The 12,002-nt window shown below is 37.9% G+C and overlaps 2 protein-coding genes across 2 annotated transcripts; one reads left to right on the top strand and one right to left on the bottom strand.

Annotated features, from left to right (window-relative positions):
• Window positions 1-784: 784 nt before the first annotated feature.
• LOC134673809 (protein NDUFAF4 homolog) lies at window positions 785-1,836 on the bottom strand. The gene has a single exon (XM_063531835.1). The coding sequence runs from the start codon at window positions 1,688-1,690 to the stop codon at window positions 1,022-1,024; it is 669 nt and encodes a 222-aa protein (XP_063387905.1). The 5' UTR covers window positions 1,691-1,836; the 3' UTR covers window positions 785-1,021.
• Window positions 1,837-2,421: 585 nt separating this feature from the next.
• LOC134673816 (small ribosomal subunit protein eS12) lies at window positions 2,422-8,393 on the top strand. Its single transcript, XM_063531842.1, has 5 exons — window positions 2,422-2,572; window positions 3,305-3,439; window positions 5,239-5,341; window positions 6,653-6,754; window positions 8,292-8,393. Exons 1-5 carry the CDS (start codon window positions 2,556-2,558, stop codon window positions 8,352-8,354), a joined length of 420 nt encoding a protein of 139 aa, XP_063387912.1. The 5' UTR covers window positions 2,422-2,555; the 3' UTR covers window positions 8,355-8,393.
• Window positions 8,394-12,002: the final 3,609 nt, after the last annotated feature.

Here is a 12,002-nt window from a genome sequence, read left to right as displayed (position 1 = left end):
TTAATAAGTCGTAGCCCTAAATCAATTTATGACGTATCATAAAATGTACATATTAGCTAAGTTGTTATGAATTTTATAAGTGTAATGTAAGTATGCTATTAAAATAATTCATTACTCAATAAATGATTTGAGTAAATTTTATTCGGTTTTTTTTATACTTCACCCTTTTTGTGTCATGTCAAGTATGGTGCTCCTAAGGAATATTTATATTTTGGTTTAAGATTTTTTATATAAGTTACTCTATGATTTATGCTGCTATGCAGGGTAGCCAAATACCACCAAGGGAGAGGGGGCTCAAAAAGTATAATGTTTTGTAGGAGATTTGGAGCTAAAACTTGACTATAGTATGGTCTACTATGTGGGTGGCTAAAACTTGACTATAGTTTTTTAGCATTAGAAAGAACTTGCAAGAAGGTAAGCCATCTTGACATGTCTTTTAATTGAAAAACTCTTTTTAAAAACGAGAAACTATTACTTATGAAAGCATAAGAATATAAATGATTGTATTAGATTCATAATTGTTACATATTTGCCGTAACTTATTTTTAAAATGTGTTTTTCAATTAAAAGACACATCATGATTGTTTACCTTTTTTCTAATGCTAAGAAAACGAGGTATATGGTATGGTCTACTATGTGTGGCGTATCACCTTCCTAATAAAGGGTTAAAGACATCTATGATTATAATTAGTAAAACTTAGAAACTAAGGGTCTTGGTTTATAATAAGATACTATATTTTTGGAAAACAAAACTTTTTTATTATTCAACTAAATCTAAATCACATTAGTTTCATAAATTATATTACAGAAGCAAGGAGCAACAAATATGAGTCTTATTTACAAGGATCTAAAACTCTTTGTTGTAATATATTTTCTATAAGAGCACATATTCACAGAATAAAGTTAATAGTAGGTACTTGATAACTGAGTCACTTAAATTATTTGACTAATTAGTTACATTGTACTCTGTAATATTTGAGACCTGCAAAAATGTATGTAACAGTTACCTGCTCTATGTAAATTATCTGCCCTTGTTTTCATTTTCTATCTCATATTTAAAGAAGCTGCTCTCTTTCTTAGGTTTCTTTTCAACCTCTCCCTCAATTTCTTTTATATCTTCTTTGTACAACTGTTTCCTTAAAGTAGCGGGGCCCGCAAACATGGCCGCCGATTTCTTTGTTTCTGGCAAATAAACTTCATAAGTTTTAAAGTATTTAAGTATATTTTCTACATCTTCCTCCTTCAGTTTGTATTGGAGCGCTATTTTAGCTGCCGTGACTTCTTTAGGATCAATTTGATGCGCGGAAATGAACTCTACAGCGTTTCTGAGTGTTATGTATCCATATTTAACTCTCTCTGGTTCTTTGAAGCCGTAATCGAAGTCTTCAACTAACCCACGGTCTTGGGGTAATGGCCTGTTCGGATTTTGTTTATCTCGAGTAACATCGTCTTCTGGCTTCCCATGAGAAGTTACATAAACATTCTTCAATCTTGTGTCGAGCCCTGGATCTTTTTTGTCAAGTTTCTCATCTAGATTAGGGTCGGACTCCATAGCCCGCTTCAGGTCCTCCAGGTTAGCCGCATATCTCGGGGCCGGCGTTGGTTTTTCTTTAGATATTACCTTATGTGCTCGATTTTCAATGTTGAAAGATTTTAAGGGACGTAGGGCTTTTGTCGCTAAAGCACCCATCTCAGGCGGCAATAGAACAAAACACTTAAGAATAAAAACGTTTACATGAAGTAATTATTTAGTTACAATAAATAAGTTAAATCTTATAAACATTTCCCGTGATTTCGAGGTTATATTTTATAATTTGACATTTGTCTTTTTTTTTATGTTTTTTTCTTATCGACTTGTCATATTGCCAGTAACAATAGTTTGAAACGGAACGCAATAAATTCATCAAAGTGGTGGTTTTCGGGAGAAAATGCTCGAGTTGCCCAAATCACCATGCATGAGCCTTTAAAAATTGAGGATTGAATTCCTCATGGATCCCATCATCAGAACAGAACCAAATTAAAATGGGACCAACTCGGAGGTAGCTTGAGGTAGCTCCTTTCAAACAAAAAAAGAATTACTCAAATCGGACTACGGATGTTGGAGTAATCGGTGAACGTACATATAACTTGGTCAAGCAGATCTTGTCAGTAGAAAAAGGCGGCAAATTTGAAAAATGTACGCGCGAAGGGATAGCGTCTCATAGAAAATTTGAATTTCGCGCCTTTTTCTACTGACAAGATTTGCTTGACCATCATAATAGAAAAAAAAATAGCCACAGTCGGTTAAAAAGGTTAGTTTCATTGCTGTGAAATGAAACGTTCCATAAACGTCAAATGAGTTTCGGTTTGTCAACGCCAGAGGGCGTCTGGCGTCTTTTGAAGTCTTTTCCGGTACGAAAGGTAAAGTGTCAAACGTTTCGCTGTGCTATTTTTCATATCGAGGATTATTATAGTGATCATTTGATTTAAAGTGACTGTGAATATAATCCAAAAATGTTACAACGCTATTCTATCCAATACGTTTCATATTTCAGGTCGTTTAATCATCATAAACCATGGCTGATGTTGAGGTGTAAGTACCCATTGTTTTGACTTTTATTTGCTTTCTTTTCATTAATTTTACGTTATCCGGGTATAAAAGTTCTTTATCCATATTCAGATTAAAAATTTCGGGCATAATTCGTCATATATCTTTAATAAACAGTACATCAACATAACCTACAATTTTTAGGATAACCTCTATGCTCAACGCTGTTTCTTATATCTCAAAATTTCATTGATTGCATGTATCACTCACAATTTCATTGCTTAATTACAAAACTACCATATTATTTTTGTTTATAGTCAGATTCATAACTAGGAGTAGGCTAAAACCCTAAAAAAAATTCCATACTAATATATTTTCGCCTACCTAATTCTTATTTTTAATAGCATATATTATTGTGTCCCAGCAGTGGGGCACAATTAGGGTTGCCAACCGTACTATATTATATAGTATTGTACTATATTTTGGCTCTTGGGAATATAGTATTGTAGCGTACTATATACTTTTGGAAAAATATATAGTACGCTACAATACTATATTCCCGATTAAACGCTCACGCGCAGCGGTTTTAACTCGTGTTTAGTATTTTATCTAAAAGTACTATATTTTTTTTTAAATGTACTATATTTTTGATGATTCTGGAAAATACTATATTCCACCAAAAAAAAGTTGACAACCCTAGGCACAATATAAGCTACTAAAAAAAAATTTTTATTGATTGAAAACAACACATCGCCAACCTATAACATTGACTTCCAGTGAGGTACCAAATAACCCCGTCCTGAGCGGCGGCGCCATGGACGTGAACACGGCCCTGCAGGAGGTGCTGAAGACCGCCCTCATCCACGGAGGCCTCGTCCACGGCCTCCATGAGGCCGCCAAGGCCCTTGACAAGTAAGTGACATCACTGTGAGTCAACAACACAAGCGCTGGTGGCCTAGCGGTGAGAGCGTGCGACTTGCAATCTGGAGGTCGCGGGTTCAAACCCCGGCTCGTACCAATGAGTTTTTCGGAACTTATGTACGAAATATCATTTGATATTTACCAGTCGCTTTTCGGTGAAGGAAAACATCGTGAGGAAACCGGACTAATCCCAATAAGGCCTAGTTTACCCTCTGGGTTGGAAGGTCAGATGGCAGTCACTTTCGTAAAAACTAGTGCCTACGTCAAATCATGGGATTAGTTGTCAAGCGGACCCCAGGCTCTCATGAGCCGTGGCGAAATGCCGGGATAACGCGAGGAAGAAGATCACTGTGAGTCACAGTTGATCCTCAACTCTCAGGGGTCTAAAATGCCAGCAAGATTACATTGAAGTTTTAAATTTAGAAATTCAATAATTACTGATATAAATGTCAGGGGTACGAAACTCCCTTTGGGCAAACTCGGCTCCGTTCGGCTCAGCATTGCTTCGAGCAATTATTAGGGTTGACACAACTTTACATCCCTTTTTGTGCACAACCACAGATAATGGCTTTAATTTTGACAACCCTAAATAGCCGAAAGGGATAGTGTCATACATTAGAATAGGATAGCATGATTCAACCCTGAATTGCTGTCAAACTTATTTGTTTCGTTAAATTTTTAAACAAGTAAATATCAACTCTATTCCCTGCACTAAAGGTTCAAATTTCAGTCATTTTGGAGTTTTCATTTGTATGGCTGGGCCTTAGGAGGATAGTTGACCCCTCAGTTGAACTCTCAGGGGTCCAAAACGACAGCAAAGATAACATTAAAGTTTTAAACTTAGAAATTCAATTCATACAAAGAAGTATTTTTACAAAACTGTATGAGGTACATTAGTAAACCAAGTTTTTACATTTTAAAATTAGGCTAAAATTAAAAAAATATGTAAAAAAACATGGCAATAGAAGCCTCCTAAACATTCACTCAGTGTGGCGCTGTTCTAGTGTCACACTGTGTGGAAATATCAGTGGCCGCACCAGTGGTTACTGTTCCATTCCGTTGCCAACATTAACGCACATACATAGTACCACAGTACTTGTGTCCTGCAAGGTTGTGGCCTCCCAATTGTGCTACAGTTTACAAAAAGATCTATCAATGTGTTGAAATGTATTTTGTCGGGTGACATGCAGAAGTCACTAACTAACACCATTGAAATTATTGGACAATGAACCGTGTTACAAGTGTAATAAAGTGCATTGTTACTTTAATTTTTTGATAGTACTTAGTGACTTTTACTTACACTCTTGGTTGCCGCGGTGACCCAAAATGAGTCTTGGCCTCCAACACAAATACCGTTGGGCAGATAGAGTGGAGGCAGATCTCCGTGAGCTCGGCGTCGGCGAAAGCTGGCGGGATGCCGCTCTGGACCGATCAAAGTGGCGTGCTCTTATGTATTATGATTATCTTAATTCTTAATCAATATGTGAATATACATAGAAAAAGTCATAAATGCTTTGGGGTTGTCCATTAATTACATCACACAAAAGTTCGATTTTTAGACCCCCCTTTCCCTTGTCACATATTTTACACGAAAAGATAATCTTCCCAAAATCTTCCAAAAATCATGAATTATTATTAACAGCTAAGAAAGATATGTAATAGCATTGGAATGTTTTTATTTATTTGATAAAAGACAAAAATACAAGCATGGTCAACAAAGAATTATGTTATGACCCATGTAAAAGTGGTCCAAATTGGACGAAACTAATAAATGGATTATCTATTGACAGGAGGCAAGCCGTGTTGTGCGTGCTGGCCGAGAACTGCGACGAGGCGGCTTACAAGAAGCTGGTGCAGGCTCTGTGCAACGAGCACCAGATCCCACTTGTCAAGGTAAGATATCAACTGCAGTCTATGCACAAACTCGGAGGAATCTGATCAGAGGTTCTTAGCACTTCACGGAACCACTGGTGGTTCCTGAAAAGAACTGAAATCTGCAAGTTAATAAACAGAACAATACTCTGTTTACTGTATTAATCAGGTATATATAGCTTCCAAATAACTGGCAAAAAATAAAAATCACCTAGTCCCTTATCATTTTTTTAAGATTAAAAACTGCTGTGTAAATGCACATCTTATGCTCAGCGTAGTGCATAGACTTTTTTTTATTTAACACATGTTTTATTGCATTTTGAATTACAATAAACATTACATTGATTGAATAGCCGGGTCCACACAGAGCGAGCATACGCGCAAGGCGAGGCACGTCTACACTGGCCGTTTTGTGCGCGAGGAAAGTGCCTCGCGCGTACGCTCACTCTGTGTGGACCGCTAATCATATTGCTACTTACAGTTGCCTTCTAATTCTAATTTTATATCAATGTCCTATCCATATAATAATCGTAGATGTGCCACTTCCTTAGGACCATAAACTAATAGCTGCGCTCCGCACGAGTCAGCCCTGTCACTTGCAGGGTTCGGCTTTTTGGAGCGCAGAGCAAACTGAGTGCCCCTATGGTGCCCCGCATATGCGGTGTCAACTTTCCTAGCACTCAAACATGCACGTTTTATTTAATCATTTGTGACGTTCCACGGCAAAAGGTATCTTATGGCGGCTGGCGCTTACGTCGCATAGCGCCGCAATAATATTGGAGCGGCGTTATAATAGCGTAAGCGCCAACCTCCATAAGGTACCTTTACCCGTGGGACGTCACATTTTTTTATGTACCTGAACAATAGATTACAATTTAGTCTTTAATTATCCAATTCAATAACAAAAAGTATTATTCTTGATTTTATTACCCATGGCATTCTTTTAAAGTCTCTAAATTCGTTAGGATCTGTTTTATAGCGTATTGATATTCCTGAAAACAAGACAAAGGAGAATATGCTACTTGACATTGATTTAAAGAAATAACTCAGATTTTTTTTTTCTCAAAGCAAGCATTAAATTATACTCAGGGAGCCCTAGTGATGCTTTGGTCTGGCCTTTAGAAAATGTTAAACGATTTTGCTATTTTCTCGAAAACAATCCCGTACACGGCGGGAAGGAGTTGAAAACTCACGGGAAAAAATAGAAGAAATTTGAACCTTATGCAGTTTTATTTTAAGTTCAAATTTCTTCAACAAAATATCTCGAGATATCAACTTCTTCCCGCCGTGTACCGAATGATTTAACATTAAGCATATTATTTGGTGTTGCAGGTGGATAACAACAAGAAGCTAGGAGAGTGGGCGGGTCTGTGCAAGATCGACAAGGACGGCAAGGCCAGGAAGATCGTCGGCTGCTCGTGCGTCGTTATCAAGGTGAGCGACTGAATCTTCAAGCGCTTTAGTTATAAGGCCTGAGTGGACGCTCGAAGCGGAGCGTTCGGCGGGGCGTGCAGCGTGGCGTCAGGCTCACAAGTGATGTGAGCAGCGTGCACTAACGCCGCTCCTATACGTTTGCATTTGTTTAACATGCACGCCACACGCTCCGCCCCGCTGCACGCTCAACTCCAGCGTCCACTCAGGCCTTACACTTAGCCGCTAGGATCAAACGTCATTAGGCAGATCCATACACAGGATAGCTCAAAAATAATTGCATTCCAGTTACCAGGGAGGTTTTGGGATTATACTGAGCAACTGTACTATGGGACCAACCCAGATATCGCGAAAAAATTTTGGCTGTTTCATAGATTTTGGCTGGTCCATTTTATATGGGAGGGTAAATTTTCATAGTAAAAGTTGCTCAGGGGCTAGTCATAAATTACGTCATGGCAAATTAGGGGGGGGGGGGTCTGGACATCGGATGATGGTAGCATGACGTAGGAGGAAACGAGATCATTCGTAGCATGATTTTAGGGGGGAAGGGGGTTGGTCAAAATTGATGACGTAATTTATGGACAGGATAATACCAAAACCTCCCTGGCAACTGGAATGCAGTTATTTTTTAGCCACCGTGTAGAAAAAGGCGCTTCACGAAAATATTTGTGCGCGAACAATATCAAGTGTTGTAGTGTCTTACCCGAATGTAAGTGACGCGCAAGGCATGCCTACATAGATCGAGCCTGCTTCACGCGGCAATTATCTCGCGGGGAGGCTCTGTTAAAGACGAAAATGCGCTAAGCGCGAGCGCTATTGACGTCAGCTCGTCTTTAGTGCCGATTCTTAGCGCGAAATCACGCGAGCGATCACCATAGTGGCTTGCTTTTGCATCGCTTACTTTCCAGTCGCTCGTACAAAGCTTTTTATAACATAAAAACGCCCTAACAAGGAAAATCCTCTTAAGCCCCCTTCACACTCATGCGCGAATCGCGGCGCGTAGCCGCGGCTACGCGAAGTGTGGACTGTGGAGTCGATTTCGCTTATCTGCTGATTCGCGCACGAGGGTGGAGCGATTTCCACGAATATGAGCCAGAACCAAACCAAACTCCAAATATAAAAAGTTTAAACTTTGTTTTTGTCTCCGTCTTAACTAACTTTGCACAGACTTTGTCATTGCAAATCCCATCTAGAGTTAATTGGTCCGGCACTATACTGCAAAACGTAATTCAAGACCAAAAAAAGTGAGACAATGTTGCCATTGCAATAATTTGTTTCTAAAATTGTAAATTCCTTTTGATAAATAATCACGCTAAGATAATTTATTCATTAGTAATTTTACTCCTAATATTTAAAAAAGTACTTTTATTTATTTATTTGTACATAAATACAAGACGCGCTAGTAAAAAAGTGGCAACATTTCTTACTTTTTTTGGTGTTGAATTACGTTTTGCAGTATACATATTAGTAGTATCTCTTTCCTTGTCTCCTAATTATGTTTAACAACTTGTTTGCTCTAACTTTTTTTAATTGATTGCAGGACTTCGGTGAGGAGACGCCAGCGCTCGACGTACTCAAGGACTACCTCAAGTCTTCGAGCTAATTCCTAGGTCTAAGTTCAAATAAAAACCAAAAAAACCGATACTCTAGTTTTTTTTATATGTAGATGTCAATGTCAGTGCGTCGCTCCCTCTCATTAAAGCACAATGTGAGACACATTACACATTGCACAAAGAAATTGGATAGGAATACCACCTAATGCCGGCTACATACGTAACTAAATCGTAGTGATTAAACTGTGCAGTCCGATTTGCGCAGTTTTATCTACAAATCGTTGTCGATTATCGTAAGCCTAAGCGCGCACCACGATTTTAGTTTTTGCGACACGATTTTAGAATCGCGCTGTAATATATCGCAGAAAATTCACTGCGCGCACTGCGATGAAAAAGTCGACGATTTGTTCATTCTCAACATGGATTTCGTACCAGTCGTTTGTCATGAAACGTTGTCTTTAATATGTGATCGCTGTATGACTTTGAGTATTTATACCACAAAGGTGATCTCCTTCTATTTCCATAATTAAATGGTCAACATCTAGCGTCTTCAGCAGCAGGTTCCGATATATTGACGCTTGGAGAGTGATATGCCGACTGAGGTCCGGGTGCGATTTTATTATCGGAGTGCGCGCGGGGCCATACAACTCCGTATGCTGCAATTCACTTTGCGACAATCGCGTCGCGAGCAGTCGCGGAAAAATGTGACAAATCACAATTTTAAAATCGCTGCGATTTTTTTGTCGCATATGCGTGCACTGCCATATAAACACATACGTTACATTTCTGCGACTAAATTATCGCGCGACAAAAAGCCGTGGTGCGCGCTTGGCCTAACAATATGTCATACACACGGTAGATAAAACTGCGCAAATCGGACTGCACAGTTTAATCGCTACGATTTATCGTTAACGTGTCTAGCCGGGGTAATACGCAATTAGCCCTTACCTTAACGGCTCCAATAACATACATGTGCATAATGCACATGCCATACATGCGAGTTAAGCAAACTTTTAAAGTGTTGAAGTGAAATAGGTAGAGTTAGACCAAGATAAGTCTGCAACGATTTTGTTAGCACAAGCAGTCCAAGTATTGTTTAATTTCATAGAAGTTCTAACAGGGCCTGGCAATCTGAGTAAAAGTATATTAGGTAAGGGCAATGTTAGCCCCCCCCCCCCCCCCCACATCTGGCGTCTTTCGAGCGTCGGCGTCTACAATTCTATGGCCGACGTCGACGCAACTGCGCAGCGACGTCATTTTCCATAGCGCTGGACCGACGCCGACAGACGCCGACGCTCGAAAGACGCCAGATGTGGGGGGGGCCTTGTTGTCGTGGAGTTACAGGCAATATTCAAAATACGCGCTACCGGAAGTAGGTAAAAGCACCATAACGCCGTGTGCCTGCTACACTGCCACATCTCAAAAAACCGTTTTTTCGAGAAATCGCGTCTCAAAGTTGTGAGAGTATAGTTCAGGGTGTTTAATAGGATCTTACTCCTTTAGTTTTAGGTCTATGAATTTAAAATTTAGCTTTTTTTACTCGGAAAGATATAACCCTCCTTATAACCACGCCACTTTTTAAAAGAAATGTATATATTTTAAGACACAAGGCCCGAAAGACAGGTATTTAGAGTTGTGGCCGTATTGCAAAAACGTTTTTTAAAAATTTTGAGATGCGGCCAAATTTAAACACAAAATTATTGGATAAAGGTTACCATGCAAATATAAATAAAAGCACCAAAATAGTTAAAATCCCTTTATTTTATCAACTTTGATAGAAACAAGATCACTGTACGCGATAATATGTGTAACTAGCTTATAATCAGCAACATTATACCATGTCATTACCAAATAATATTAATTGTTTAAAAGGTTCTTTATAAAATTTGAACAAATAAAACTTTGAAACTTCTTTTTTAAAACATTCAAAATAATAAAAAGTATTTAGAATACCTATAGTAACAGCAGCAGTCATGGGACATTTAAGAGGCAATTTTGAGTATTTATGATATTTCCCTTATACCTTAGGGTTAGGGCTTAGCGTGTTAAAAGATGAAAGTCCCATCCGTTTTTCATGTTTTAGGCATGTTGTATCAAAGATACTGCAATGAGTTTCCACATACTTAACAAATTAAGACTATGTTTTTTTCTCCAGTTATGGACCCCAAAGCTTCAGTAATGGGCCCCCGGTAATGGACGTGGATCCAGTAATGGGCCCCCTATAATGGACATTGCTCTAACAGTATAAAATATTGAAATGGGGAATAAGTTATAGCAAAAAAATAAATTTTTGGTATAAGTTTTTATCGCTGAACGTCTCCATTATCAGATCAGGTCCATGTTATCATAATATTGCATTATCATCCGATTTGTTAACTTAATTACGTACTTACACAAAATTTCACCTGAATAGGAAATCTAAAAGTGGCTCAAATTCAGCTACCAAGATCTGACCCACACTAACTAACAGGGCAAGTTAAATAAAAGTTTGGAAAAACGATATTAATTTATCCGAAGTCCGAGAATACCTCCTGGTTGACATATTTCGTAACTACATTTTACTTCTGTATTATTTAAACATGAAATTATGGCATGACAAGCATCATTATGTCAACTGTCCCATCATAGGAGGTATGCAGTTTTACAGCTCCTATAATGGGATTGGGCCAAATATCACTATTTTTTTACATCTGTGGAGTCAAATATAGTGTATTTGTATACCTTATCTCTTAATGCAATTAACAAAACACAGTCTAGTTTTCATCAAGTATTAATTAATTAAAATTTAATAAATTTACTCGCCTCTCTTAGCGATGCTGTTAAGAATTCTTCGTGATATTTTTTTTCAGTGGCACGACAAATTTTGGGTTTACGCACAGTTCTTAAAAAATAACCGAATTTAATAAAAAATCAAACATAAACAGCTCTAGCACTGTTATTTATGATAAAAATATATCCAGTGTTTATAAACTACTTTTAGATACTTCTTTTAGAGGAATTGTGGTTTTTTGTCCCATTACTGGTTCCACGTCCATTATAGTATAGGGTATACTACTATACTATATTATAAAATAAGAAATCAAAACACAATACTGTTCCTTGCTAATTTGTGAAATCAACATCTTTAAGAACATGGCAGGCAATTTATTTATTGTAATGTATTCAGTAAGTTAATTCTTACAAGTAGGTAACTTCTTATAAGTAATCAGTTCAAGAAATAATGAATATCACAATGGGTTTACTAATGTGTTGCAGAAAGATTTTTGTCATATTTTTGTATTGCATAATGTTACTTGGCAGAATGTCGTTTGGCAGAATTACCTTTCCCATATATCATTTAGCATACAATCATTTCGCAGAGTTTTAAAATTCAGAACCATATTTTGGCATACTGTTGATGATCATAATAGTCTTCTAAATGAGTATTAATTTCGCAGATAAATGTATTGCATATGTAGCATAAAGTTATCAAGATGCATTAAAGTTAATCAGATAACTTAACCTAACCTAACCCACTTTTCTGGTGGCCGTTCGTTTTGTATGAGGTCGCAGTTCTAACCTAACCTAACCCACTTTTCTGGTGGCCGTTCGTTTTGTATGAGGTCGCAGTTCTAACCCAACCTAACCTACTTTTCTGGGAGCCGTTAGTTTTATACAGGAGGCCGCAGTTACAACCTAACATAATCTTCTTATCTGGC

Source organism: Cydia fagiglandana, chromosome 19 (genome assembly GCF_963556715.1).
Source record: "Cydia fagiglandana chromosome 19, ilCydFagi1.1, whole genome shotgun sequence".
Classification (NCBI taxonomy): domain Eukaryota; kingdom Metazoa; phylum Arthropoda; class Insecta; order Lepidoptera; family Tortricidae; genus Cydia; species Cydia fagiglandana.
This window is presented reverse-complemented; position numbering and strand designations above follow the sequence as displayed.

Excerpts from the sequence above, each read along its gene's own strand:
- LOC134673809 (XM_063531835.1), bottom strand. The coding sequence starts at position 1,690 with ATGGGTGCTTTAGCGACAAAAGCCCTACGTCCCTTAAAATCTTTCAAC.
- LOC134673816 (XM_063531842.1), top strand. Across the intron at positions 3,440-5,238 it reads GCCGCCAAGGCCCTTGACAA|GAGGCAAGCCGTGTTGTGCG; the intron begins GTAAGTGACATC and ends ATCTATTGACAG. Across the intron at positions 6,755-8,291 it reads GCTCGTGCGTCGTTATCAAG|GACTTCGGTGAGGAGACGCC; the intron begins GTGAGCGACTGA and ends AATTGATTGCAG.